This window comes from Pseudogymnoascus verrucosus (genome assembly GCF_001662655.1).
Source record: "Pseudogymnoascus verrucosus strain UAMH 10579 unplaced genomic scaffold scaffold_60, whole genome shotgun sequence".
Taxonomy (NCBI): Eukaryota; Fungi; Ascomycota; class Leotiomycetes; order Thelebolales; family Thelebolaceae; genus Pseudogymnoascus; species Pseudogymnoascus verrucosus.
Window position 1 is genome coordinate 71064 of NW_017263711.1, and position 25966 is coordinate 97029.

Below are 25966 nucleotides of genomic sequence, written 5' to 3' on the forward strand. Positions count from 1 at the left end.
CCGTGCATTGTGCATTCGAGTGGTAGAGAAGTGTAGCCTGGGAAGATTTGGGGAAATTTTGGAGGTGGCAGGGATGGGAGAGGTCATGCACAAGTCACTGTTAGAGTGGTGGCTTACCGGGTTGTGGTGCATAACTCTGTTAACAGTACATGAGTAGTACCCGCTTCTCCTATAACTTATGTCGGTAAAGTCATGCCGATGTCACTTTAGAGACGGCTGCTACTGCATGCGGGTGCATCTCTAAGCTAAAAATACAAATATGGTACCGATCACTCCTTTCTTCTTCCCCCCTAACCCTCCCTAACGTACTTTTTAGTGGCCGCCATGTTATCGGTTGGCTTGTCTGCTATTGGATGATTTACTGGGCCTCCACTCCTATCCGTACGCCGTATACTGTTGTGTTTTTGTCGTATCACTTTATGAACGGTATGGATCAAAATACGGAGCACACAGGGACAAAAGGGTTGAGCACGAGAATGTATCGGATTAGTGAACTGGATGATGTTGATGCTGGTTATATTCGTGCAGGCATAGTTGATCAGTTGCTGATGATTAGTAAATGCCTGCGACGCGTATACTAGATAGTATATTAGTATTTAGCATAATATAGTACTGTATTCTCAACTGGATGCCTAATGCCCAACATAAAATTGTCTAGACACTGTGGTGGGTGGACATAAGTCAAGCCAACTCCGATTACTTATCACCACGTGACTACACCCGTCGATAACGTCAAAATTGTTGTGACGCTAACGTCGATCCAGCTAGATCCAGCTAGCCTCCTCAAATTCGAGTCCCCTCATTGGCCCGTATCGACGGCTTCACCCCCCTGCTCCTCAGTACGTACCATCCTCGCCGCGGCAACCAGGCCTGCACCTGCATTTGCGTTGGATCCCCATCGGAACGCTAGTCTACCGCCGTAGTACGCCGTAGTCAACTTTTGGCGAGGCCTTGTTGAGCTCCTCCCTCCCCTACCACCCAAAACAATTTGTATGTACCTCCTCACATTTCTGCCGATACCAGACAAGGGCCAATTCTTAGGAATCAATTATTCCCCCCCCCCATCCATTGTCTCTACTTCCTCACTTCTTCTACACACAACTCTACTATCCCGCATCTCAGAGCTCATATACCTTCTTCTACTCCGCGCATTCTACGTCTTGCTGCTGTTTGAAGCCAGTTTACCATTTACCCTATTCTCTTTTAATACAGATTCCCGCAATCCACCCTTAATTATCGACTCCGAGCTCAACCACAACTACTCTTCCGCGATAAGAAGACATTCCTGCTCTTAACTGAGTATCTGGAATCTCGAGAACCAGGTGCGTTTGATCACTTCTTTGTAGGAGGTGGAGAGACGTGAATTGTGTTTGATGAGGCTATCTTTACTTCAGCCTCTCTATGCTCACAGGATCAATTGAATTTATCTAACCTGCCTCCCACTACAGACTTCCTACCGCAACCTCCTCTATACCAACATGCTGGGAACGTCCACAGGACCCCAGACTGGCGTTTCGACGCCACGATCGTCATCCTCTCTCCGACCCCTCACCCTCACACATGGATCCCTCGAGCACTCCTTCCTAATCCCTACAAACCTCCACTTCCACGCCTCCCAGATCAAGGACCAGTTCCTTGCCTCTCTCCCGGAGCCAACAGACGAACTCGCACAGGATGACGAGCCTTCCTCGGCAGCAGAGCTCGTGGCGCGATACCTGAGCTTCATCGCGGCAGAGGTCGAGTCCGGAGAGGACGATGCGCAGGGATCATACGAAGAGGTCCTCAAGCTCGTTCTCAACGAGTTCGAGCGCGCCTTCCTGCGCGGCAACGATGTCCACGCCTTGAGCGGCGGCATTCCCGGCATTGACCAGAAGAAGCTGGAGACCGTGCGGGGATACTATGCCGCGCGCGCCGCGAGCAACAGGCCCATCAGATCCCACCAGTCTGCGCTCCTGAGAGCCGCAGGCGAGGGCACTGCCAAGATCTACTCTGTCTTCGGTGGACAGGGAAACATTGAGGAGTACTTCGACGAGCTCAGGGAACTTTACAACACCTACCAGTCTTTCATTGGCGAGCTCATCACTTCGTCGGCTGAGCTGCTCCTGACTCTCTCGCGCGACCCCAAGGCTGAGAAGCTGTACATCAAGGGACTGGATATCATGACCTGGCTGCGCCACCCAGAGTCGACCCCAGATGTCGACTACCTCGTTTCTGCGCCAGTCAGCTTCCCACTGATTGGTCTCGTCCAGCTTGCACACTACAGTGTTGCTTGCAAGACCCTTGGTCTCACCCCAGGCGCATTCCGCGAGAGGCTCAGCGGAACCACCGGACACTCTCAGGGTGTTGTCCTTGCTGCTGCTACTTCGGCAGCCGACAGCTGGGAGTCGTTTGATAAGATTGCCACCCAGTCTCTTACCATCCTTTTCTGGATCGGCTCTCGCAGCCAGCAGACCTACCCGACAACTTCCCTTGCACCTAATGTGCTGCAAGATTCCGAGGAGAATGGCGAGGGCATGCCCACACCCATGTTGAGCATCCGTGATCTTTCAAGAGACCAGATCCAGGAGCACATCGATGCTACCAACCAGTACCTTCCCGAGGACCGCCACATCTCGATCTCGCTGGTCAACAGCGCTCGCAACCTTGTCGTAACGGGACCTCCTCTCTCGCTCTACGGTCTTAATCTTCAACTCCGTAAGGTCAAGGCACCAACTGGGTTAGATCAGACCAGAATCCCCTTCACTGAGCGCAAGGTCAGATTCGTGAACCGCTTCTTGCCAATTACCGCCCCATTCCACAGCAAGTACCTCTCTAGCGCGACAAGCAACATCGACGAGGACTTGAAGGACGTTGTCATCTCCAGCAAGGATCTTGGTATCCCCGTTTTCGACACCAACACTGGTAAGGACCTGAGGGAGCAGGTCGAAGGCAACATCGTGCCAACGCTTGTGCGCCTGATTACCCAGGAGCCAGTCAACTGGGAGAAGGCTACTGTCTTCCCCCAAGCCACCCACGTCCTTGACTTTGGTCCAGGTGGTATCTCCGGTCTTGGTGTCTTGACCAGCCGTAACAAGGATGGAACTGGTGTCCGCGTCATTCTCGCTGGCACTATTGCCGGTACCGTGCCGGAAGTTGGTTACAAGCCAGAGCTCTTCGATCGTGATGAGGAGCACGCCGTGAAGTACGCCGTCGACTGGCTCAAAGAGCACGGTCCTCGTCTTATCAAGACAACCAGCGGCCAGACCTACGTCGACACAAAGATGAGCAGACTTCTAGGAGTCCCTCCCGTTATGGTGGCTGGTATGACCCCCTGCACAGTTCCTTGGGACTTTGTTGCCGCAACTATGAATGCCGGTTACCAGGTTGAGCTTGCTGGTGGTGGATACTACAACGCCGCGACCATGACCGAAGCCCTGACCAAGATCGAGAATGCTATCCCCGCAGGCCGTGGAATCACAGTCAACCTCATCTACGTCAACCCCCGCGCTATGCAGTGGCAGATCCCTCTCCTTGGTCAACTCCGCGCACAGGGAGTTCCTATCGAGGGTCTCACCATCGGTGCCGGTGTGCCATCCATCGAGGTCGCACAGGAGTACATCGAGACTCTTGGTCTGAAGCACATCTCGTTCAAGCCAGGATCCATCGATGGTATCCAGTCCGTCATAAACATCGCCAAGGCCAACCCCACTTTCCCTGTCATGATGCAGTGGACTGGCGGACGCGGTGGCGGTCATCACTCCTTCGAGGATTTCCATCAGCCAATCCTGCAAATGTACGGCAGAATCCGCAGATGCGAGAACCTCATTCTCGTTGCTGGCAGCGGCTTCGGTGGTGCTGAGGATACCTACCCTTACATCACCGGTACCTGGTCTTCCAACTTTGGTTACCCACCCATGCCCTTCGACGGATGCCTTTTCGGCAGCCGTGTGATGACCTCCAAGGAGGCTCACACCAGTCTTAACGCCAAGAAGGCCATCACTGAGGCAGAGGGCGTAGAGGACAGCCACTGGGAGAAGACCTACAAGGGTCCCGCTGGAGGTGTCATCACCGTCCGCTCGGAGATGGGCGAGCCGATCCACAAGCTCGCTACCCGCGGTGTCAAGTTCTGGGCCGAGATGGACCAGAAGATCTTCAGCCTGCCCAAGGAGAAGCGCGTGCCAGAGCTGAAGAAGAACCGTGCCTACATCATCAAGAAGCTCAACGACGACTTCCAGAAGGTCTGGTTCGGTCGCAACAAGGCTGGCGAGACTGTCGATCTCGAGGATATGACTTATGGTGAGGTTGTTCGTCGTTTGGTCGATCTGCTTTACGTTAAGCACGAGGCGCGCTGGATTGATAAATCTTACACTAAGCTTACGGGAGATTTCATCTACCGTGTTGAGGAGCGCTTTACCAAGGGCAAGGGTAACCCCTCGCTGCTCCAGAGCTACGCTGAGCTCAACGAGCCTTACGCGACTGTGGAGAGGATTCTCGAGTCTTACCCTGAGGCTGAGACTCAGCTTATCAACGCACAGGATGTTCAGTTCTTCCTCCTCCTTTGCCAACGCCGTGGCCAGAAGCCAACTACCTTCGTCCCTGTTCTCGACGAAAACTTCGAGTTCTTCTTCAAGAAGGATTCGCTGTGGCAGTCTGAGGATCTTGAGGCCGTCATTGGCCAGGATGTTGGCAGGACTTGTATCTTGCAGGGCCCAACTGCCGTGAAGTACTCCAAGATTGTCGATGAGCCCATCAAGGATATTCTTGATGGCGTCCACAACGCTCACATCGAGGGCTTGACTAAGGACATCTACAACGGTGATGAGTCTGCCATTCCGGTCACCGAGTACTTTGGCGGCAAGCTCGTCGAGTCTGATGCCGAGGCTGAGTTCGAGGGTTTGATTGTCAACCAGGATGCTGAGAAGACCACTTACCGCCTGTCTTCGTCCCCATCGGCTACCCTGCCGTCATTGGATGCTTGGCTCACCCTCCTCGCTGGCTCCAAGCGTTCGTGGAGACATGCTCTTTTCACCTCTGAGATCTTTGTCCAGGGGCAAAAGTTCCAGACCAACCCTATGAAGCGTATTCTCACGCCAGTCCGTGGATTGTTCGTCGAGGTCCAATACCCGAACGACCCATCCAAGACCGTCATCACCGTCAAGGAGCAGCCAAGACCCAACCACTACGTCCAGGTCATCGAGGTCAAGCTCGAGGGAAGCAACAAGATTGCCGTCAACATCACCAAGGACACCACCGCTCTCGGAGAGCCAGTTGACCTTGAGTTGAAGTTCAGGTACCACCCTGAGGCCGGCTATGCTCCAATCCACGAGGTTATGGAGGACCGCAACGACCGCATCAAGGAGTTCTACTGGAAGGCGTGGTTCGGTACCGAGAAGCTCGACTTGGACGCATCTGTTACCGGCGAGTTCGATGGTGGAAGCGCCACTGTTACCGGTGAGGCTATCAATGACTTCGTCCACGCCGTTGGCAACAAGGGTGAGGCTTTCGTGTCGAGACCCGGCAAGGAGGTGTATGCCCCCATGGACTTCGCCATCGTCGTCGGCTGGAAGGCTATTACCAAGCCCATCTTCCCACGCACGATCGATGGTGACCTGCTCAAGCTCGTCCATCTCTCCAACGGTTTCCGCATGCTTCCTGGTGCGGACCCATTGAAGGAGGGTGATGAGGTTGCCACCACTGCACAGATCAATGCTGTTATCAACCAGGATTCCGGCAAGATGGTTGAGGTTATGGGCACGATTACCCGTGAGGGCAAGCCTGTTATGGAGGTTACTTCGCAGTTCCTGTACCGCGGTGCCTACACCGATTTCGAGAACACCTTCCAGCGCAAGACTGAGGTGCCTATGCAGTTGCACTTGGAGTCTAGCAAGGATGTTGCCGTGCTGCGCTCCAAGGAGTGGTTCAACGTTGAGGAGACCGATATTGATCTCCTCGGCCAGACTCTGATTTTCCGTCTCCAGAGTTACTACCGCTTCAAGAACAAGACTGTCTTCAGCAGCGTCGAGACCAGGGGACAAGTTCTCCTCGAGCTCCCAACTAAGGAGATCATCCAGATCGCCACTGTTGACTACGAGGCTGGTGTCTCCCACGGTAACCCAGTCATCGACTACCTCCAGCGCCACGGCTCCTCCATCGAGCAGCCCATCAACTTCGAGAATGCCATCCCGCTCAACGGTAAGGCGCCTCTGCAGCTCAGGGCCCCTGCATCGAACGAGACCTACGCTCGTGTCTCCGGTGACTTCAACCCCATCCACGTTTCTCGCGTGTTTGCCAGCTACGCCAACCTGCCCGGTACCATCACCCACGGCATGTACTCCAGTGCTGCCGTGCGCAGTCTCGTTGAGACCTGGGCCGCTGAGAACCACATCGGTCGCGTGCGGAGCTTCCACGCTTCGCTGGTCGGCATGGTTCTGCCTAACGATGATATTGAGGTCAGACTGCAGCATGTTGGCATGGTTGCTGGTCGCAAGATTATCAAGGTTGAGGCGAGCAACAAGGCTACTGAGGAGAAGGTTCTCCTTGGTGAGGCGGAGGTGGAGCAGCCTGTCTCGTCGTATGTCTTTACTGGACAGGGATCGCAGGAGCAGGGTATGGGTATGGAGCTTTATGCTAGCAGCCCTGTTGCGAAGGAGGTTTGGGATCGGGCTGATAAGCATTTCATGGATACTTATGGTGAGTTTTCTTTTCCTTCGATTTGGTGGGTTTATGCAGTTTAACTAACACTTCCCAGGCTTCGCTATCACCAACATCGTCAAGAACAACCCCAAGGAGCTAACCATCCACTTCGGTGGCCCCCGCGGAAAAGCCATCCGCCAAAACTACATGGCCATGACCTTCGAGACCGTCGCCTCAGACGGCACCACCAAGTCGGAGAAGATCTTCAAAGAAGTCGACGAGAACACCACCTCGTACACCTACCGCTCCCCCACCGGCCTCCTCTCCGCCACCCAATTCACCCAGCCCGCCCTGACCCTGATGGAAAAAGCCAGCTTCGAAGACATGCTCTCCAAGGGCCTCGTCCAGCGCGACAGCAGCTTCGCGGGTCACTCCCTCGGCGAGTACTCCGCCCTCGCTGCCCTCGCAGACGTCATGCCCATCGAGTCTTTGGTTTCTGTCGTCTTCTACAGAGGTCTCACCATGCAAGTCGCCGTCGAGCGCGACGCCACGGGCCGCTCGAATTATTCCATGTGCGCCGTGAACCCCTCGCGCATCAGCAAGACCTTCAACGAGCAGGCGCTGCAATACGTCGTTGAGAATATCGCCGAGGAGACAAAGTGGTTGTTGGAGATTGTGAACTACAATATCGCCAATATGCAGTACGTCTGCGCTGGCGACCTGCGCGCGCTCGATACTCTCACGGGTGTGACGAATTACCTCAAGGCGCAGAAGATCGATATCCAAGCCCTGATGGAAACTCTCAGCATCGAGGACGTGAAAGCGCACCTGGTTGAAATCATCCGCGAATGCGCGCGCCAGACCGAGACAAAGCCCAAGCCGCTCGACCTCCAACGTGGATTCGCAACCATCCCGCTCAAGGGCATCGACGTACCCTTCCACTCCACCTTCCTCCGCTCAGGTGTCAAGCCGTTCCGTTCCTTCCTGCTGAAGAAAATCAATAAGACGACGATTGATCCGAGTAAGCTGATTGGGAAGTATATCCCCAATGTCACGGCGAGGCCGTTTGAGATCACGAAGGAGTACTTTGAGGATGTGTATCGTCTGACCAATAGTCCGAAGATTAAGGATGTGCTTGCGAATTGGGAGAGTTATCAGGATGGGTCAAGCGGGAGGGAGGGGAGTGAGAGTAGCTTTGAGCATGTGCAGGTTGAGCAGGCGGAGGGGACGGAGACGGATGCTTCGTAGGTGTGTGGGTGGGGGGATTAGATAGATGAGTTTTTGGGAGAGAGGAGGAGGGGGAACTTTTTTTATATATCTGTAGAGAAGCGCGCTGTTGTCTTTTTTAATGTAGAAAGGGATGAATTAAAATAAATGGTTTAAGAATAATTTCCGGTTTTTTATTTATTTATGATACAACATATTTGAATTTCGACACATGAATTTTAACACGACTATATGACACTCACAACACTAGACCTTAGACCCCCAAGCAATCCCTTAGATAGAAGACACGTCAGTGTTCGGCAGATCGTGATCCGGATCTGATCCGTAGCCCTCACGGGTCAGATCATGATCCGTCTAATATCTAACGGATAGATCCGGATCAGATCCGGATCTCTTAAAAAATGAGGCTTAAAAAGTGAGGCTTAAAATAGAATAGTATAATAATAGATCTAATTACTCCTCCCTTTCGTCATCAGCATCTTCGGCTTCGCTCTCGTCGGTATCTACTATATGACCCCAGTCTCGTAAGCAGAGTAAATATCGTAGTGTTTCAGGAGAGAGCCTATTCCTCTTCTTCGTTAGAATATCAGCTCCATTACTAAAGACCTGCTCTGACGGCGCTAATGTTGCGGGAATTGCCAAGTGATCTCGAGCAATTGCAGTAATAATTAGATACTGATACTGTTTTGCCGCCTAATATTTAAGAATATCTGTTGCTAGACCTAGCTAGGGCTTAACAAGCTAGCGCTTCCATTCTAGTTCTTGGTAGATACTATAAGAAATATATAAATCGTCGTTAGAGTTAGGTTCTATAGGTAATTGCGGTAAATTGGCTTCAGCATCCCTCTACTCTTCTTCGAGGAAGTATTAGCAGTCTCTATACTGAATAAAAACGTCATGGAACTGCTGCTTTACTCTATTCCGTTTAACTTCTTTAGTATTACTTAGCTAAAGACTGTTGAATACGTTGAGATTCATGCGCGGATTACAAATTGTAGCTACCCCTAAATGACTCTATTGATGATTTGTAGCAAGCGTATAATACTCATTAAGCTTCTTAGAAGCAGCGATACAAGCTAGACTAATTGTTGATGATATACTAACCTCATTCTATAGAGCCTCGAGCTTCTTTATTATCTTTAGATACTGAGGAATTGCAAAGTTAAGCGTTAGGTATACACTTGCTTGAAGCTTCTGCGACGGCTTGACGAATATATAGAAGAAATTCTAAAGAGCGTAAAGTGTTATCTAATCCTCTAGTGTAAGAGCAATATTTCTTATACTTAGATCCATTTGCTAAGTAGCACAGATTGCTGTAATCGGGGTCTGTAGCTTAATGACAGCTGAAACCATTTCGTACGTTAAGTTCTACCGGACTAGCATATTAAGTGATAATTGTAGCTTCTTTAGACCAGCAGCAATAGTCTGCTTTTAAAGAGCATCTTTCCATTGCCTTCGATTCCTAAATACGTAGATATGCCTTCGTAGCTTACTAAGGGTATTCTTAACTTCGATATTGCTTTCGGACGAGCTTGTTAGAATCCGCGCAGCTCCTTGCTCACACCGATAACTTTCAGCTTGCTTAGCAGGAGCAGCTTTCAAAGTCTTAAGAGCATCTTAAACAGCGATATTAATAATATGGGCTATACATCGTACGTCTCCTTCCTTAACTCTAAACGTCTATAGCTGTTGTGTCGTCACTTCCTAGTCTTTAGCTATTTTCTCATATTCCGCAAGCATAACAGTATTAGCTAAAGCGTTGTCTCTTGTATAGGTAAAGACAGCTCCTATAATACCTATATCATCTGTTACGAGTACTAATTGTTAAGCTAGATATTCGCTGCTGTAGATAGGCTCTTAAAGATGTATAACGTCGAGTACTTTAGACTTCTGTTGCCATTTATCGTTGATCTAGTGTACTGTAATAGCAGCGTAGTCTATATAATTCCGTGCAGACCATGCATCCGTTGTTATTGATATCCAGCCTCCTCTCCTAATATGAGAATTAAGCTCGAGTTGTAGCTAGCCTCAGTGGTATGAGAACTGACGCTAAAGTTCTCGGTGTAGCGTACGAGCTAATATTGATATAGTTGTTAGGCTTAAGAATTGAACTAATTCACGGAATGAATGGCTCTTAACAAGGCGTATCGATAGATTATTTAACATAATGAACTGTAGTAATAACTCCTTATATTTCGAAGGATTACTAGACTGCTTTGATATAGCTAATAGGCGTAGGCTAAAGAACAATGATGTACTGCTTAACGTACTAGACGACTGTCTATTCTCATTTTTAAGGGCGTATAATACTGCTGGATGCTTCAAAGAGTAATGCCTCTATAAATTACCTGTCGACGACTGCTTTAGCCCTTGTGGCGCTATTGAAAATCCGCAGTCTAGCTATAGGCATACCATCTTTATGGTTGGCGGCCGAGTATTAAGCAGTTCCCGACGATATAAGCCCTTTGTGAATAGCTTCGAAGTCGTTGGTAGTAATATAACCCTTGGACCTTGAAGTATATTACTCAGTGATCTATTGACTACTTCGACTGATGGCAGAATAGGGGTAGATTGAGGTATAAGATGTGGTAACGACAGCTCTTCTATTTAAGAATAGCTCTCATGATCTAACGGCAAATCTAATAACTTAGAGTCGCTCATTATTACAGGCGGTAATCGTTACAATATAGTAATTAGACTGCTATTATAGATTCAATTATACTACGTCTACTGTGGCCTTGGCATCCTTGGCATCCTTGGCAATATCCGTATGATCCGGATCATGATCCGGATCTCACGGATATGCCAAAATTATGACGGATAGGATAGATCCGGATCATGATCCGGATCGGGTCGGGTCATCTACGATCTGTGCCGAACACTGAGACACGTACTAACTCTCAAACTTCGTGTATCCCACGCCTTTAACGAACGTCTGCAGCCACTCCCCCTGGGTCTTTCCCCCCGCCAGCTTCAAATAGAGTTCTGCGTGCGCGTCGCCATTAACTCTGTATATGGGCGTCCCATCTGCTTTTCGTTCATCGGCGTAGTAAAACCTATCCAACCAACATTAGCCTTTCATCTTCCCACTACACTGACTAAAATTAAAAATTAAAGAGTAGGGGGAAATAAATAGAAATAGAATAGAAATAGAAACAGAAACAAACTCACTTGAAACCACGCTCTTTATATGCGGCTGAAGCAGCCCAGATCATATGTGCACCAGCCGACTTCCCCATCCCCTGGGAGAGAAAGCCGGGGAGGATGGAGACGTTCAGGATATTCCCCGTATAGATGAACGTCCGCGCCGCAGAAGCTGGGAGCTGGGAGAAACAGGCTGCTGCTTGTTGGGCGGCGATGAAGGCGCTGGTTACATTGATTGTGAGGTCTTTGGTGAGATCTGCTAGGGGGAGGGCGAAGGGGTCTTGAGCGGGGGTGAATGTTGAGGCGCTGACTGGGAGTTGTTAGTAGGGATCCATTCAGACGCATTCTTAACCATTAGGGGGCTTACCGTTATAAACCACCACGCTGGGAATACCAAACACCTTCTTAACCTTTGTAAATGCATCGATGACATCGGAGGTGGAGGAGAAGTCGCAGGGGATATGTAGGTGATTATCCGTGCTGTCTACTTCTTTTTGGGAACGAGATGCGAGAGCGACTTTGTAGCCTTTTGATGCGAAGATGCGGGCGACGGATTGCCCGATGTTAGGGCCGGCGCCGAGGATTAGGAGGATGGGGGATGTGGTGGGCATGATGATGGGTGTATGGGGGACTTAGGGGTATACTGGGTGGAGGGGGGAAAATAAGGCGTATGTGATGTTGAGGGAGGAGTAGTTGCTTGATATATAGTATATTTATTGAACTGGCTAAGCTAAAAAGTTTGGTTGTTGATGAGGGCTTGTTAAGAAATTTGGCGGCGGCGGTGATAAGTGGCGATTTTATAATCATGATAAACCTCCGCCGGGACGGAGTTATCAACGGCCTCATTGACAGAACAATTTTTATTTCTTGACCTGCTGTAAATTGATGATTTGTAATGGTATATGTTCGCAATTGTATGTTAAAATAATAATTGGATAGTAAAATGTCACTTCGACCGCCAATGGCCGGATGAATAATCGTACGTATAAGGCCGTTTGGTCGGCCGGTTGATCGTTGATATAGAGTTTATCAGGTAATATGCTGCTCGTCGCTCCTATATAAGAAGGCGGTGTCCCTACTCTGGAAATATAATCATTATCTCTTACATCAGACTAAATTACAACCTATCTACATTACTTCAACTCAATAACAACCTATTTACTTCATCTCCAACAAACCATACCCAACATGTCCCGCCTCACCGGAAAAACCGCCGTCATCACCGGCGGCGCCACAGGCATCGGCCTCGCCTCAGCAAAGCGCTTCATCTCCGAAGGCGCCTTCGTCTTCATCTTCGGCCGGCGCCAGGACCAACTCGACGCGGCTCTGGCCACCCTCGGCCCCAACGCCCGCGCCATCCAAGGCTCCATCTCCTCCCTCTCCGACCTCGACCGCCTCTACGCCGCCGTAAAATCCGAGCGCGGAACCCTCGACATCGTCTTCGCCAACGCCGGCGTCGGGAGCCAACTCAAGCTCGGCTCCATCACCGTTGAGCACATTGACGAAATCCTCGATGTCAACGTGAAGGGCACAATCTTCACCGTCCAGAAAGCCCTCCCCCTCATGGGTCCAGGCGGCTCAATCATCCTCACCGGCTCCAGCGCCGGCACCACTGGTGCCCCGGCATTCAGTCTCTACGGGGCCAGCAAGGCGGCCGTGCGCAACCTGGCGCTGACGTGGGGGGAGGATCTGAAGGGGACGGGGATTAGGGTTAATGTGCTGTCGCCTGCTTGTACGGCGACTGAGTTGGCGAAGGCGGCGTTGGGGGAGGAGGGGATGAAGGTGTTTGCGGAGTTGAATTTGTTGAAGCGGATGGCGGATCCGGAGGAGGTGGGGGCGGTGGCGGCGTTTTTGGCGTCGGGGGATAGTAGTTTTATGACTGCTAGTGAGGTTGCTGTTGATGGGGGGCTGGCGCAGATCTGATGCGCTGTGCGCGGCTGGTCAGAAGGCTTGGTTGGGGGGCCATGATGCTGGGGAACCTTGTCTGGTCGTTGCCTTTCTACCAATTCGCGTGAGAAATGGTACCTTCCTTTAGTTTTTTTGATTTATTAAATAAACTTCACCCATGTCGATCTCCGAAAGAAAGACCAGATTGTTAGGTTCCTAGCATATCATCTGTGTGCTCTGCCACATGGCTTCGATGTGATTCCGTGGCTAGCCACACCTCGCTACCCCGCTACCCCGCCGTTCACCCCGTCGTTCATTGCCAGCTTCCAAGATATACCCCAACATCAAGTATGCCGCTGATGAATTCGGTTGTGGCAATAGGTACAGTCCAGTCGGGGAGCGTACCGAGACCCGCGGAAGTATCGGTTGTGTTGGAGGCAGTTCGGCAGTGCCGTGAAAGCGGGAATGGGTGCCGCCATAGCTAAATTTGGTTTGATTTCGGCAAAGGTCATTATAAGTAAAGCTATGGCACGTAACTTTCCCATAAACTATACCCATCGCCCACATTTACAATAATCACTTACAAAGTTATAACTTTTGAACCTAAATTATGTCTACCGAATCTTCAGCACCATCTGATGCGATGAAGTTGGGGATTGAGATGAGGAGGAAAGTCCTAGGGGAGGCTTTACTCTCAAAGCTGAAGCCAGCCGGCGAGGTAAGTGCCATGCAATTAACACGCAACTTTTTACCACGGCATTTCTAACCAAAAACAGCCAGACATTTTCACCAAGACAAGCTCAGAATTCATAACAGAAGTCTGCTTTGCGTCATATGCCCGCCCCGGTCTCGAGCTCAAGCAAAGGTCGCTATTGAACATTGGTATCTTAACGGCACTTGGTCGAGGCCCGGAGTTGACGATTCACGTCCAGGCTGCGCTCAATGTTGACCTGACTGAAGAGGAGATCTGCGAGGCAATTAGGCACACGATGATTTATACTGGTGTGCCTGCAGGCCGGGACGCGTTTTTGATTGCCAGCGCTGTTATTGCGGAATTGAAGGCAAGCGGAGAGCGTAAATAATTACATTTATAGACAAGGTCCATGGCTAAGACTCTGCGATTAAAGACCCTTCTCACATAGGACGTACAACGAGATAATGCATTATTTTTATAAAGTTTTCTTGCAAGTGGATTTAAAATTGGAGAGACCGTTTTAACTTCAACGCTTTGTGAGCCTAATTGATTGTAAAGTTAATTAAAACCATAGGCTTCCTAGCACTTGCAGAACTCGTCAACACTAGATAACTTGGCGTTGGTCACTTTACATGGAACCGTTTACTTGTATCGAAAAGGAGTATCCATGCTTGCAGATCGACAAGATACAATGCGCATTACCAAAGTTGTGATTAAGAACTTTATTCCCGTCCGACTAGCCACCTCTTTCCTCAGTGTAATAAATCATAATATCTATTCACTCACTATAGATACAGCAAACGGCCTTAGTAAAGAATAACTCTGAATATATCTGCTAACTAACTACACGCACTACATAATATTTTTAAACGGCATATCTAAAACCGACGAGACCCTGGATAACCTTCTGTCCCGCGTCGGCCCGCTTGTTTGCCCTGTGCAGCGTCAACATCAGAATTAAACTGATGGCAACAATCAGGAAGTTTGCGATAAGGCAGGCGTAGATGCCAGGTCGATACAATGGGGCATCTTCTGTTCGAAAAACTGTTCCTCCAATAATCCCGCCTAATCCACCAAAAGCCACAACAGCAGCAGAGCCAAAAGCCCTTTTCCACTGACCCCTGACGTTGTTTGACTGCCAAGTGACTATACCAGGAGTGTTGGAGTTTCCGGTACTTGCAATAAGGAAGACGCTAAAGTATCGTACGGCGGTGCCCTTAGCAAAGCCTAAGATGCAGAGACCTGGTAATATTATTAACCATGAGAGTGGCACTGTAGATGGAGCTTTAACGTACCAATAATGCTCACGGTGGCATTTAAAAGAACAATAGGACCTCTAATGCGATATTTGTCGGAGATCCAGCCCAGCGTTATCATTGTAATACCAGCAGCGACAAACGGAGGCGCAGTAAGACATTGTGCTTGGGCGATCGAGAAGCCCATGCTGTTTCGGAGGATGATGGGCAAGAAATATGCCACAGCATAGTTGGTAGTTGTTGTAAGACCGAACAGAGAAGCGAATGCCCACAGCTTCAGATCTGCGGCGTTTTTCAAATACGCGCGCAGGTTAAACTCTTCAGCAACAACATCCAGTCTGTCCTCCTCAATTCTTGCAACGAAGAATGCGACCTCCTTCTCGTTGAGAAATGTCATCCCGAAGGACTTCTTCGAAGCGTTTTCTGGGAAGTCGACAATGAAGAACAGAGAAATAAGGCCACAGACGACGGTGATTACGCCAAGCATGATAAAGATCCACCTCCAACCCGCAATGCCACTCATACTCATAATGCCTGCCGGGGCATTTGGGTTGGCCTCAGTTGGACCAAAATGAGTGCCTAAACCAGCTCCAGATCCCAAGCCTTCCATTTGCGACAGACCATATGCTAGGATACCCGTAAATGCACTTGCAATAGTTCCAATGAGGTAAAACAATGCGGTGCGCTTCTGCAGGTCGTACCGGGGATACCAGCATGAGAGAAGGTATACCGAACCAGGAAAAACACCAGCTTCTAGCGCTCCTAGCACGAGTCGGAGTGGTATCAATTCCCACCATTTTGTGGAAAATCCGAAGCCAATTACCACAGCACCCCATGAGACTGTGATAGCAGACAGAAAGTATCGAGGTCCAATAATCCGCATCAACACAGTCGCAACAGGCTGAAAAGCCACGTAAGTGATGAACATGACCAGGATGACTATTGAGTATTTTGTGCCATCCATGCCGAGATCTGCGTTCATTCCAGCAATTGCTGCAAATCCGAGATTATTGCGGTCCATTTGGCTGATGCAGTATATCAATCCTAGAACACAGGTTACCCGTAAGTCAACCCGGCGGATGACTTTGCGTTTTTCTGTCGGAGATAAGGCCACGAGAGCGGCATTTCTGGCACTTTCTACATCTGCTGTTGTTGGAGATTTAACGGCGTCTTCATCACCCGTGTGCATTGCCTTTTCACAGTCGCCATCGTCAGTACTGCCATGTTGCTGGGTTTTCATATTTGAAGTCGCACGAAAGCAAGTGTTGATTGTTGATTGTTGATTGTTGAGGAGTCTTGAAGCCCGAAGAAAATGCTGTAGAGGTTGAGATATAATTATTTATATTTCATTGTTAGCCTTCTATATATGCATAATTATACTTTACCGAAGGATGTGAATGCTATGGGTATGTTGCCGAGATTATACATGTTTTGTACGAGACTATTCTGGTAAACCACCTGAAGATCTCGGGCCCATACCGAGTTGTAGGGAATGCTGGGATCAGTAATTATTGGATCACGGCTGTCACTTGGTTCTTTATTGGCTACCAGGCCATTGCTTCCCCACACAAACCCCAGACTATTGCCTTTGCATGTACCCCGCATATCCCCGCAACCCCGGGTCTGCCGATAGTATACTGAAGTTTGTGAACCTATCGGCTCTAAATGTGGCAATCGTGATTTTCCCTCTGGGGTTAATTGCTCTATATTGTCAAACCCCGGTATAATGCGCGGCATATGCAAGATCCAAAGAGGGTGTGCTCAGTTCTGAACTGAAGAGCTTCCGCTCCGCCGATATGCCAGCTTCGCACCAAACGGAGTTTACGCAGCAATAGCTGCCCTGGCTGAAGGCTTCACCTCTCCTGCAGAAATACGCGAATTAATTAGATAGCATAGATACATAATTACTCGTCTATTCTAGTTTGCCTGTATACTGTACTACCTGGTGACCCTTGCGCCGTTCCTGATATCACTAAAAATGTCATTTTCGCTGCCACTAGTATCGCCAGCCAGCCTATGAATAAATTACTAGCCAGTGCAATCGCTAAACTTACATTTCAGGAGAGGGGTGTGTATAAAAGAACCTCATCTAAAATAGCACTTTAGTAAAAGCCTAAGTCAAATGCCGCAGGACGTAATTGCGGGTTTAGTGTCACTGAGGAAAATGCCAGCGATTCACCAGTCATTGGTTTGGGCAAAATAAATGAAAGAAGTCTAGGTATTTCATAATATTTATCATTCTATAGTAAAGCTATCGTGAGAAACACGGATTCTCAAAAACAGAAACAGATTATGCATTGCTTTACATAAACATCTGACACACTCATGAGAAGACGATACCTTGGTAACATTTAGTTAGCAGCTTCCCACAACAAATTATTGAAGCTCAAAACTTACCTCCGTCAACAATCATGCTCTGCCCTGTGATCATCCTCGCTTTATCGCTGGCAAGGAAGCTCACCATATTCGCGATATCCTCCGGAGTCTGTAGTTCTGTTAACAAACCGAGTCGTTTGTGTAATTATCTGCTGTTAACAGGATTGCAACATACCTGGGCCTTCTTCATTGCAGATCGGGACTGAATAGACCTCTCAAAGGCCTCGCCTTTAGCAAGTCCGGTTCTTGCTGCCACGCTTGCATCAATAGCGTCCCACATCTGTAATAAGATTTAGTATACATACTGAACGGAGGCAGAACGGGACTTACATCAGTGCTGACAGGTCCAGGGCAATAAGCTTAATAGTTTCTTAGTTGGCTTTCATTTAGACAGCGAGCGGGGTTGACTTGCCGTTGACCTGCAATGTTGTTAGATTCTTGTTTTTTTAAACCAAATTCTGGAGACGTACATTAATTCCATGCTCTGCAAGTTCCAAAGCAACCGCCTGCGTGAGTCCTCGAACTGCCCATTTACTCACAGAGTAAGGTAACGCATTTCCCGACGTCAGAAAAAGTTAGCATATGTCGACCAGAATGCAAGGTGGCACTCACAGGTCTAAAGGCAGCAATCGATGCAGCACCAATAATTTTACCGCCCTTGCCTTGAGCAATCATCTGTCTCCCTAGAAATTATTAGATACCCATATTTATCGGAAACGCTCACACATACCTGCTTCACGGTAACATAAGAACATGCCTCTAACGTTTACCTTGGAGTAGGGTTAGTCATGTAATCTTACAAGGGGCTGGCGAGTGGTGAGTACCTGTTGTACTTTGTCCCATTCAGCCACGGAGACCTCAAATAGGCGCTTTGTTACGATAATTCCAGCATTTGAAACCATGACCTAACATAAGTTAGTGTTGTTGGTGTAGCTATATAGAGATATCATACGTTCAACTCCCCAAGTTGTTCCACTGTTGTGTCAACCAATCTCTTCACATCCTCCTCAACGCTTACATCCGCAACAACAACAATCGCTCGTCTGCCTATCATAGACTGTTAGCTTCCACTGGGATGTTATAATCCATCATATTCAGTCAATAGAAAATAAATGGTAGCTTTGACATCACACCTTTCTTCTCGACTTCAGCCTTGACACTTTCCATATATGCCGATTGTTGCTCGATGTCATTGATCTATTTTATTTTTTGAGATTAACACAAACCTAACTCAACTGGCAGAGTCGTAGCATGGCAAAACTAACTGCAATATCCATTCCATCATCAGCCAACTGCAAAGCAATTGCCCTTCCAATACCCCTTGAAGAACCGGTAACAATAGCGACAGGCATGTTGGCGGGTTGTTATGTTGTATGTAATATTCGGGTTTGATTATGGTGAGTGAGAGCAGATGACGGTTTTGAGTTATAAGTTAGAATTGTGTTATGGATTTAACTTCGCTGATAAAGTTCTTATCAATTCTAGCGCGGGGTATAACAGGATGCCAGTGCGGGGTATAATGAGTAACAGGATGACAGTTCGTTTAATCGGTTGTCGAAGCCGAAGTCACAAGAACCGAAACCGATGACGAGTTTCGGTACGAGACAACGGTAATGGCAACGACAGCGGTCCCGGTAATGGCACGTGCTTTGGAATAACGACCTGTGCAGTGGCATATGGCATATGGCATATGGAATATGTGACATTTAGCCAGTATTGATTTCATAACTTAGATATCCCGTAGCCGAGTGCGGCATCCGGCACTGTAGTTCATTCCTTTATCGTGTTAGGCGCGGCTTACTTGTACTTGAACGTTTATCACAGGTCAAGAGTGTTATATTAAAACATCCTTTCGTCCCTGTGTAATTGTTGGTCAGTATAAGCCTCAGAAAAAGGCCAAGAGAATACCCCGCAGTCTCCAACTCGAACCTCAATATCTAAAATGGGCTCTTTTGAGAGTAAACTTCCCGCAGTGGTTAACGCGAGCACCGCGACCACAAATGGCGACGATACATCGTATAAAGTTCTGGAGCAACCATATGGGACAGCTCGACAGATAAGAATCGTGACCATCGGTGCCGGCGCCAGCGGCCTCAACTTGATCAAGACCCTACGCACGCACATGACCAACTACGATCACGTCGTCTACGAAAAGAACCCAGAGGTCGGAGGAACTTGGTATGAAAATCGTTACCCTGGATGCCAATGCGACCACCCATCCCACAATTACCAATTTTCATGGAGGCCAAATCCTAATTGGACCAAATTCTCTGCCGATTCTACTGAGATCCAAGAATACCTCTGTCGACTGTGCGACGAGGAGGGCATGCGACCAGAGATAAAATTGTCCCACGAAATTATTCGGGCTGAGTGGAACGAAGATCTTGGAGAGTGGCTTTTGAAGATTAAAAACACAATAACCGGAGAGGTGTTCAATGACCACTGTAACTTCCTTCTTAATGCTTCGGGCATTTTAAAGTGAGTTTCAATAGTATTTTTGCTATCCTACCACTGGCTAATTATGGGACAGTAACTGGAAGTGGCCTGCGATTACAGGGCTTCATGACTTCAAGGGCGAATTGGTCCATAGTGCCTCTTGGCCCGAGAACTTCGATTACAATAACAAGAAGGTTGTAGTTATTGGGAACGGCTCATCAGGAGTCCAAATCGTACCCAAGATTCAACCCCGTATGTATCCACATCATCATATCACAGTATAAATTCTAACATTGAAATAGATGTTAAAGAGCTTGTTCATGTTATTCGCTCGTCCACATGGATTGCACCACCACAAACCGAACGAATGCTGAAAGGAAATTCCGCCGAAATTATTCAATCCATAAAGATGGATGGCGATAAATTCACTACAGAGCAGAAAGATAGATTCAAGGCCGATAATGATTATTACAGAGGTTTTATTAAGGCAGTTGAGGAACAGGTCAATGCCAGGTTCAAGGCTGTGAGTATACCCCATATGGACCGATTTTTTATTAGGTAATGTACTCTTACTAAATTTTTGCGACCATTAGCAAGTGGATGTCAAAACATTAGGGGAAGCCAGTAGAAAGATTATGGTAGCCCACATGACAAAGGCTTTAGGCGGAAACCAAGAACTTATGGATGCCATGATTCCTAAATTTCCAGTCGGTTGCCGCAGGTTGACACCTGGAGTGGGCTACCTAGAGTCGCTTGGAAAGGAGAATATTCGGGTTGTCACACAAGGAATCGCCAAAATTACAGAGAAAGGTCTTGAGTTAACGTCCGGCGAGGTGGTCGAGGTTGATGCTATTATATGCGCAACTGGCTTCGACGTCTCTTTCTGCCCGAGATTCCCTATTATTGGCAGGAAAGGCAACCTGCAAGACACATGGAGGAACGGAATACCATCAGCATACATGTCGTGTGCGGTCCCTAATGTGCCCAACTACTTTGGTAAGTCGTCCCGCCGGTATCTTCAGTGTTCTTCTATACTGCGCCCTAAAAGAGCTTTTATTAATCTTATTACTTTGCAGTATTCCTGGGACCGAGCGCCCCAATTGGCCATGGCAGTGTCCTCACTATTTCCGAACATGTGGCCAAATATATTGTCAGCATGCTGAAAAAATGCCAGACAGAGGGCATCAAAGCCGTTCAGCCAAAGGAAGATGCTGTTCGCGACTTCACCGAGCACATCCAAGCCTTCATGCCACGGACTTCCTGGTCCGGCAACTGTCGGTCGTGGTACAAGAATGGCACAGCCGATGGGCCCATCATTGCGCTGCATCCTGGGAGCCGCATTCACTGGTTCCACATGCTTGAGAACTTCCGAGGCGAGGACTACGAGTACACGTTGGACTCGAACAACAGATTCCGTTTCTTAGGAAACGGGTTCTCTGTCAAAGAGGCGGAGGAGAATCCTACTTGGTACTTAGATACGCCGAATAAGTTGTTTTAGATAGGATGCATGAAAGGGCGTTTGATTAGACATGTATTTTTTTTTTATCTCAAAGGAGATTGTTCCGCGAGGACATACTCGACCAAATGTACATATGTTTTAGAATTGGCCGAGTATGACTATAAGTTGCCAGAATATAAAATCAACTATGAATACTATTTCGCAATTTATGAAATTAAATTATAGCACAATAAACAGTATGGCTAATATATATTGGCTAGTATACAGATGTAACGTAAAATCGTAGGTTTTAACGCCGTCAACCCATCGGCCGCCTGATCAAGACCGTTTAATCACTATTCCCCTCACCCCCGCTAACAGAAACACTATACAATAACACAATATCATCCTTTTAGCGATATTCTTTCACGTTATTCCATACCAATTATAGGCATATCAGTCATATCAAAGGGCATCTGAAAAGAATCCCACTGCATATCACTGAAGTCCAAATTAAACATCCAATCCGAAATCTCAACTAGGTGTTCGGCCGGCAATGCTTGGTCCTGATTGTTCCCATCTTGTATGGTAGAAAGTAAATCCATACTTGCGCATAGCGTGTTCGGAAACGGGAATAATGCTTCCACGCTATCTAACAAAAAGCCTTCAAAGTCTGGGCTTTCTTGAACATCTCCGTGGTCCATATTTGTGGGCGTATGCAACGACGGCGCTGTTGCATTGTTTTCAGCCTCATGATTCTTGGCCCTTTCTACCCGATTGACACTGCTGAGTATTAATTCGGAACTTGGCGTCCTCAGAGTCATTTGTTCCAGCACCGACTTGATGATAGCAAGATTCTCCGTGAATAAGCTCTGCTTCTCTGGCAATAACTTGATGGAGATAATCAGGGGTATGCTTGCTACCATGCAGAACCAGTTATTTATTGGCGCCAAGTAGATAACTTCGTCTCTGTAGTAGATTTCTTCAAACAGTGAGGCTATGCATGAGGCTGCCACAATTGGTGTCTTCAGAGATGCCCACGATCGGTTTGGTTTTTCGCAGAAACGGTTGATAAGAATGACACAAACGAAGTAGATAATATGTAACTCCAGCGCGGAACGTCGGTAAGGTCGACGAACCGATCCGTTGTAGAGACGTAAGTCTTCGGGCAGACCATTTATCCATTCTTTCAAAGACCCAACAATGCTCATTGCCTCTTCCAGGGTTGGCGGACATTCTAATCGGTATTGATACTGAGCAGCCGTTATTTTTCCAAGAATGACCATAAGTTTAGTCTTATAGATAAACACTTCGTTGTCTGGATGATTAGTAGGAAAATCCTCCATAGTAGGCATCCGCGTATCAAATTGATGGAAGCTGATAGCTGGGGGCCTGCCGTAACCCGCTGACTGAAGCTTGTCGCTATTCTAGAATAATCAGTCTGATAATATACACGAAGAAAGTACAGAGGGAGACTCACAAACAAGTGCCACCATAATCGGCGACAAATCCCAGCCCTCTTATTGTTAGTGTAGGTAGATTCCCGATGTAGACCCATGTTCAGAGCATAACGTATTGAAACCCCGATCCAGTGCCATGTTCCATCAAGGCTTATCTGTGTTGGAACCTGTGAACTCCGGGTGGCAAGAAGACACATTGATTTCAAGATTATGGTACTGTCTTTTTCGTGGTTAATACACAGTAACAGCTTTACATTATTGTAAAAATTGTCTGGGTGAGGTATACGGCGACTGGAGCTGTTCGAGTGACGTAAGGCGCTGCCAGCGAGACACAAACTCTGAACTAGGAGAGGTGAAAGTGGTTGAACGTCAAGGTCGGAACGGTCGAGAACTGGTATGTGTGGATAAATGTGTTTAAAGTAGGTATCGGCGAGAGCGATAATCAAGGAAGAAGATGGAATAATCGCGGCGCCAGAGACTTGGAGAATTCCTTCGCTAATATCGGTAGGAAACGTTGGTGGAGGTATGGAACTGGACCATTGTGGTAGCCCAGAAGGAGAGAACATGCACTGTTCGCCAAGATATCCCATGAGGTTGTTTGACTTTGCTGCAGGGGCGGCGGCAGCAACAGTGGGTGGTCGGTTTGTGTCTTCAAGTCCCTCCCTTTGCGGGATTGGGGACATTGTATCGCTATCATTTTCGGTCTCATCTTCATTTAAATTGGCAGTGGAGTTGGGGCTTGCGATGAATGGCGGCGTATTCACATGCGCCGTGCGTTTGCGCCTATTGTTCCGGACCCTTTGGTGTTGATGTTAGTACATTCGCTCCCAATAGAGCACAGGCGGGGTAAACTGACTGGCATGTCTTATTCTTCCTTTTGCAGTTGTTGCATGGCCCATGGGGAAGTTGTTGAAGGTCACACTTTACCTAGATTCGAAGGTTAGAATTTTAATGAAGAGCCTCGTGGTTAACTGTGCATGCTAACCTTGCGCGAATGACATTGGATGCAAACCACGCCGGCCCGGCGCCGTTGCGGTGCTGTGAAAGGTAACATATTCCCTAGGGCCAGGATATCTCGATAGGGTGCAGATTGCGGAATTGCATATTATGGAGATGAGGATATGCAGGACAGAAGTAGGTCCATAACGGCCTCGAGGTTGGGGTCGTTTAGGGTCGACGTTGAGGTATACGATGACGATCCTATGTGTGCGGGGGTACGGAGGATTGCGGAGGTCGCGAAGATGCGGGGATGCGGGGGATGGGATGCGGGGATTCAGCAGAAGAGCATTGGCAGAAATTAATTAAACGTAAAAGCAAAGCCAACCTCGGAAAGTGGCAAAGTAGGGCCAAAGAAGAAGTGGTCGGCCGCAGTAGTGGCCAGGCATGCCATGGTAGAGGACAGACAAAAGTTTCTCATGGATTTCTCATGCACCCTGTTGTATTGTGGCAGGAGACCCTTGTGTCGTGTGGTAGATGCTCAGCTGTCGTAGGTTGAACCACAGAAAACCACAAATACTCCTCGCACGCCCACTCCCATTCCTATCACAAGATAGACTCATCACAACGAGAATCCGAAGCCCAACCATACAGCTGCCGTAGCCTTTCACGCCACTTCCCCGCAATGCCAGCCACAGTGGATATTTTTGTTTGGTTTTCTATCACGGCATTTGGGAACGGCTATAACCATGGTTGTTGGTCCAAGCGTACCGAAGTTTGCAATCCGCAATAACCGAAAACACCATGCGCATTCTTTCCCATGCCGACCAAATAACCGCCGAGAGCGGAGAGGACGAAAGCACCTAGGCTTCACCACATCGTCGTAAGGCTAAACTTCGGCGATTTTACAATGTCGTCGAGTTGCGGAGTACGGAGTAGTTACCTAACTGTGTAACTTAGGTAAGTTACACAAAGTAAGGGGGGTCGGTAATCTAGAGGGGCAGAGTGAGGGGTCGAAGTTTGCCGTGTTTGCCATACTCCCCATATAACGCATGCCCCTGCCATTGTTGTAGACATAGACGTAAACTACAATCTAATCTAAAGAGAAATACTACCATGGCTCCATTATTCAAAATTCCTCCTGGCGAGAGCAATGCGAGAGTTCGAATTATCGACAGCACGGCGCGCATTGGTGGCATACCCACCACATTCTTCTTTACGCCTGACAGTGCCGTCGAAGGCTTTACCCACATGCCCACGATACCATGCTGGGTTTTCTTAATTGAGCATTCCTCAGGGAAGAAGGTACTGTTCGATCTGGGAGTTCGTAAGGACTGGAGAAACCTCTCGGTGGGGCTAAGGATTGGTGGATATGGCTGGGATATCCAAGTCGACAGGGATGTCTTAGAGATTCTTGCCGACGAGGGTATCGCTGCCAAGGATATTAATAGTATTATTTGGAGGTATGTGAATAATATATTTTATTCCATCCTCTTGCTACGGCTCCTGTGCGTGTAACGAAAGCCGAGAGCTAACCAGACTATTCTAGTCATATGCATTGGGATCACGTTGGGGATCCATCTTTATTCCCATCATCGACGGAACTGGTCGTTGGACCAGGCTTCAAGAAAGCCTTTGTTCCTGGCGCCCCTGCCAACCCGGCCTCTCCAATTCTTGAGACCGATTACAAGTGAGTAGAGATTGCTCTATTAAAAATTTCCTAGGGGATTTACTCATTCCCATGCCACCTTTCAGAGACCGTGAACTTCGGGAAATCGATTTCGATCAGGATATAGGCTTGAAGGCCGGCCAACTAAAGGCTTTTGACTTTTTCGGAGACGGCTCCTTCTACCTTCTGGACACACCAGGCCATACTATCGGCCACTTGGCAGGCCTCCTCCGCACCACCACAAACCCAGACACTTTCATAATGATGGGTGGTGATTTGTGTCACCATGGCGGGGAGCTTCGCCCATCTCCACACCGCCCTCTACCCGCTGAAATCAACCCTCATCCATGGGCAAATATGCGGCCCAGATTATGTCCAGGTGGGGTTTTGGAGGATCTACAAGAGAAGCGAGGCCGAAACAAGGACCAGGCCTTCTTTGATGTCGCCATGGGGATGGATATCCCCGAGGCTCAACGAACTATCCATAAGACACAGGAAGCTGACGCCAGTGATGATATCTTCTTTATCTTTGCTCACGAGGATAATGTGATGGGTGTTATTGATATCTTTCCTAAGGAGGCTAATGATTGGAAGGAAAAGGGCTGGGGGGATCAGACGCGATGGGGGTTTCTTAAAGATTTTGACCCTGCTGTAGGAAACGACTCACGTCTTAAGTGAGAATACTACAAGATTCTTTATGTATGGCAATCAAGATGAGCCTGAGAATTTATATTTACTGATATTATTCATGTATTGTAACCTTTGATTTTACTCGTTTACTGATATACTCCATGATATGTTTGAGGAGACGCAAGAGTGGTCAAGCTGGGG

At 48.3% G+C, this 25966-nt stretch overlaps 9 protein-coding genes across 9 annotated transcripts; 5 read left to right on the top strand and 4 right to left on the bottom strand.

The window, feature by feature from the left end:
* Window positions 1–993: 993 nt before the first annotated feature.
* FAS1 (beta subunit of fatty acid synthetase) lies at window positions 994–8008 on the top strand. Its single transcript, XM_018279051.2, has 3 exons — window positions 994–1322; window positions 1449–6669; window positions 6728–8008. The coding sequence occupies exons 2-3, from the start codon at window positions 1479–1481 to the stop codon at window positions 7858–7860; spliced, it is 6324 nt and encodes a 2107-aa protein (XP_018126339.1). The 5' UTR covers window positions 994–1322; window positions 1449–1478; the 3' UTR covers window positions 7861–8008.
* Window positions 8009–10555: 2547 nt separating this feature from the next.
* VE01_09640 (uncharacterized protein) lies at window positions 10556–11661 on the bottom strand (the record flags this gene model as incomplete). The annotated part of the gene is made up of 4 exons (XM_018279052.2): window positions 11351–11661; window positions 11011–11293; window positions 10738–10895; window positions 10556–10632 (listed from the first exon to the last, which is right to left on the bottom strand). Exons 1-4 carry the CDS (start codon window positions 11592–11594, stop codon window positions 10556–10558), a joined length of 762 nt encoding a protein of 253 aa, XP_018126301.1. The 5' UTR covers window positions 11595–11661.
* Window positions 11662–12099: 438 nt separating this feature from the next.
* On the top strand, window positions 12100–12906 carry VE01_09641 (uncharacterized protein; the record flags this gene model as incomplete). The annotated part of the gene is made up of 1 exon (XM_018279053.2): window positions 12100–12906. The coding sequence occupies exon 1, from the start codon at window positions 12172–12174 to the stop codon at window positions 12904–12906; it is 735 nt and encodes a 244-aa protein (XP_018126302.1). The 5' UTR covers window positions 12100–12171.
* A 348-nt stretch (window positions 12907–13254) lies between these two features.
* VE01_09642 (uncharacterized protein) lies at window positions 13255–13952 on the top strand (the record flags this gene model as incomplete). Its single annotated transcript, XM_018279054.2, has 2 exons — window positions 13255–13588; window positions 13647–13952. The coding sequence occupies exons 1-2, from the start codon at window positions 13481–13483 to the stop codon at window positions 13950–13952; spliced, it is 414 nt and encodes a 137-aa protein (XP_018126303.1). The 5' UTR covers window positions 13255–13480.
* A 477-nt stretch (window positions 13953–14429) lies between these two features.
* On the bottom strand, window positions 14430–16060 carry VE01_09643 (uncharacterized protein; the record flags this gene model as incomplete). The annotated part of the gene is made up of 2 exons (XM_018279055.1): window positions 14430–14806; window positions 14860–16060. The coding sequence occupies 2 exons, from the start codon at window positions 16058–16060 to the stop codon at window positions 14430–14432; spliced, it is 1578 nt and encodes a 525-aa protein (XP_018126304.1).
* Window positions 16061–17087: 1027 nt separating this feature from the next.
* On the bottom strand, window positions 17088–18597 carry VE01_09644 (uncharacterized protein). Its single transcript, XM_018279056.2, has 12 exons — window positions 18462–18597; window positions 18330–18393; window positions 18149–18243; window positions 18021–18101; window positions 17927–17966; window positions 17809–17879; window positions 17667–17719; window positions 17605–17615; window positions 17527–17555; window positions 17372–17476; window positions 17218–17305; window positions 17088–17160 (listed from the first exon to the last, which is right to left on the bottom strand). Exons 1-12 carry the CDS (start codon window positions 18546–18548, stop codon window positions 17144–17146), a joined length of 741 nt encoding a protein of 246 aa, XP_018126297.1. The 5' UTR covers window positions 18549–18597; the 3' UTR covers window positions 17088–17143.
* A 541-nt stretch (window positions 18598–19138) lies between these two features.
* VE01_09645 (uncharacterized protein) lies at window positions 19139–21130 on the top strand (the record flags this gene model as incomplete). Its single annotated transcript, XM_018279057.1, has 5 exons — window positions 19139–19674; window positions 19727–19884; window positions 19935–20155; window positions 20226–20628; window positions 20709–21130. The coding sequence occupies 5 exons, from the start codon at window positions 19139–19141 to the stop codon at window positions 21128–21130; spliced, it is 1740 nt and encodes a 579-aa protein (XP_018126298.1).
* Window positions 21131–21291: 161 nt separating this feature from the next.
* VE01_09646 (uncharacterized protein) lies at window positions 21292–23914 on the bottom strand. Its single transcript, XM_059464087.1, has 4 exons — window positions 23516–23914; window positions 23387–23457; window positions 22551–23328; window positions 21292–22497 (listed from the first exon to the last, which is right to left on the bottom strand). The coding sequence occupies exons 1-4, from the start codon at window positions 23582–23584 to the stop codon at window positions 21502–21504; spliced, it is 1914 nt and encodes a 637-aa protein (XP_059319331.1). The 5' UTR covers window positions 23585–23914; the 3' UTR covers window positions 21292–21501.
* A 663-nt stretch (window positions 23915–24577) lies between these two features.
* Window positions 24578–25813, top strand: VE01_09647 (uncharacterized protein; the record flags this gene model as incomplete). Its single annotated transcript, XM_018279059.2, has 3 exons — window positions 24578–24929; window positions 25016–25156; window positions 25222–25813. The coding sequence occupies exons 1-3, from the start codon at window positions 24583–24585 to the stop codon at window positions 25811–25813; spliced, it is 1080 nt and encodes a 359-aa protein (XP_018126300.1). The 5' UTR covers window positions 24578–24582.
* Window positions 25814–25966: the final 153 nt, after the last annotated feature.

Coding starts and splice junctions, on each gene's coding strand:
- FAS1 (XM_018279051.2), top strand. CDS start 1,479: ATGCTGGGAACGTCCACAGGACCCCAGACTGGCGTTTCGACGCCACGA. Junction 6,670..6,727: donor GCATTTCATGGATACTTATG/GTGAGTTTTCTT, acceptor AACACTTCCCAG/GCTTCGCTATCACCAACATC.
- VE01_09644 (XM_018279056.2), bottom strand. CDS start 18,548: ATGCCTGTCGCTATTGTTACCGGTTCTTCAAGGGGTATTGGAAGGGCA. Junction 18,394..18,461: donor ATGATGGAATGGATATTGCA/GTTAGTTTTGCC, acceptor AAAATAAAATAG/ATCAATGACATCGAGCAACA. Junction 17,720..17,808: donor CGATTGCTGCCTTTAGACCT/GTGAGTGCCACC, acceptor GTAAATGGGCAG/TTCGAGGACTCACGCAGGCG.
- VE01_09646 (XM_059464087.1), bottom strand. CDS start 23,584: ATGTTACCTTTCACAGCACCGCAACGGCGCCGGGCCGGCGTGGTTTGC. Junction 23,458..23,515: donor TCCAATGTCATTCGCGCAAG/GTTAGCATGCAC, acceptor CTTCGAATCTAG/GTAAAGTGTGACCTTCAACA. Junction 22,498..22,550: donor GATTATGGTGGCACTTGTTT/GTGAGTCTCCCT, acceptor TGATTATTCTAG/AATAGCGACAAGCTTCAGTC.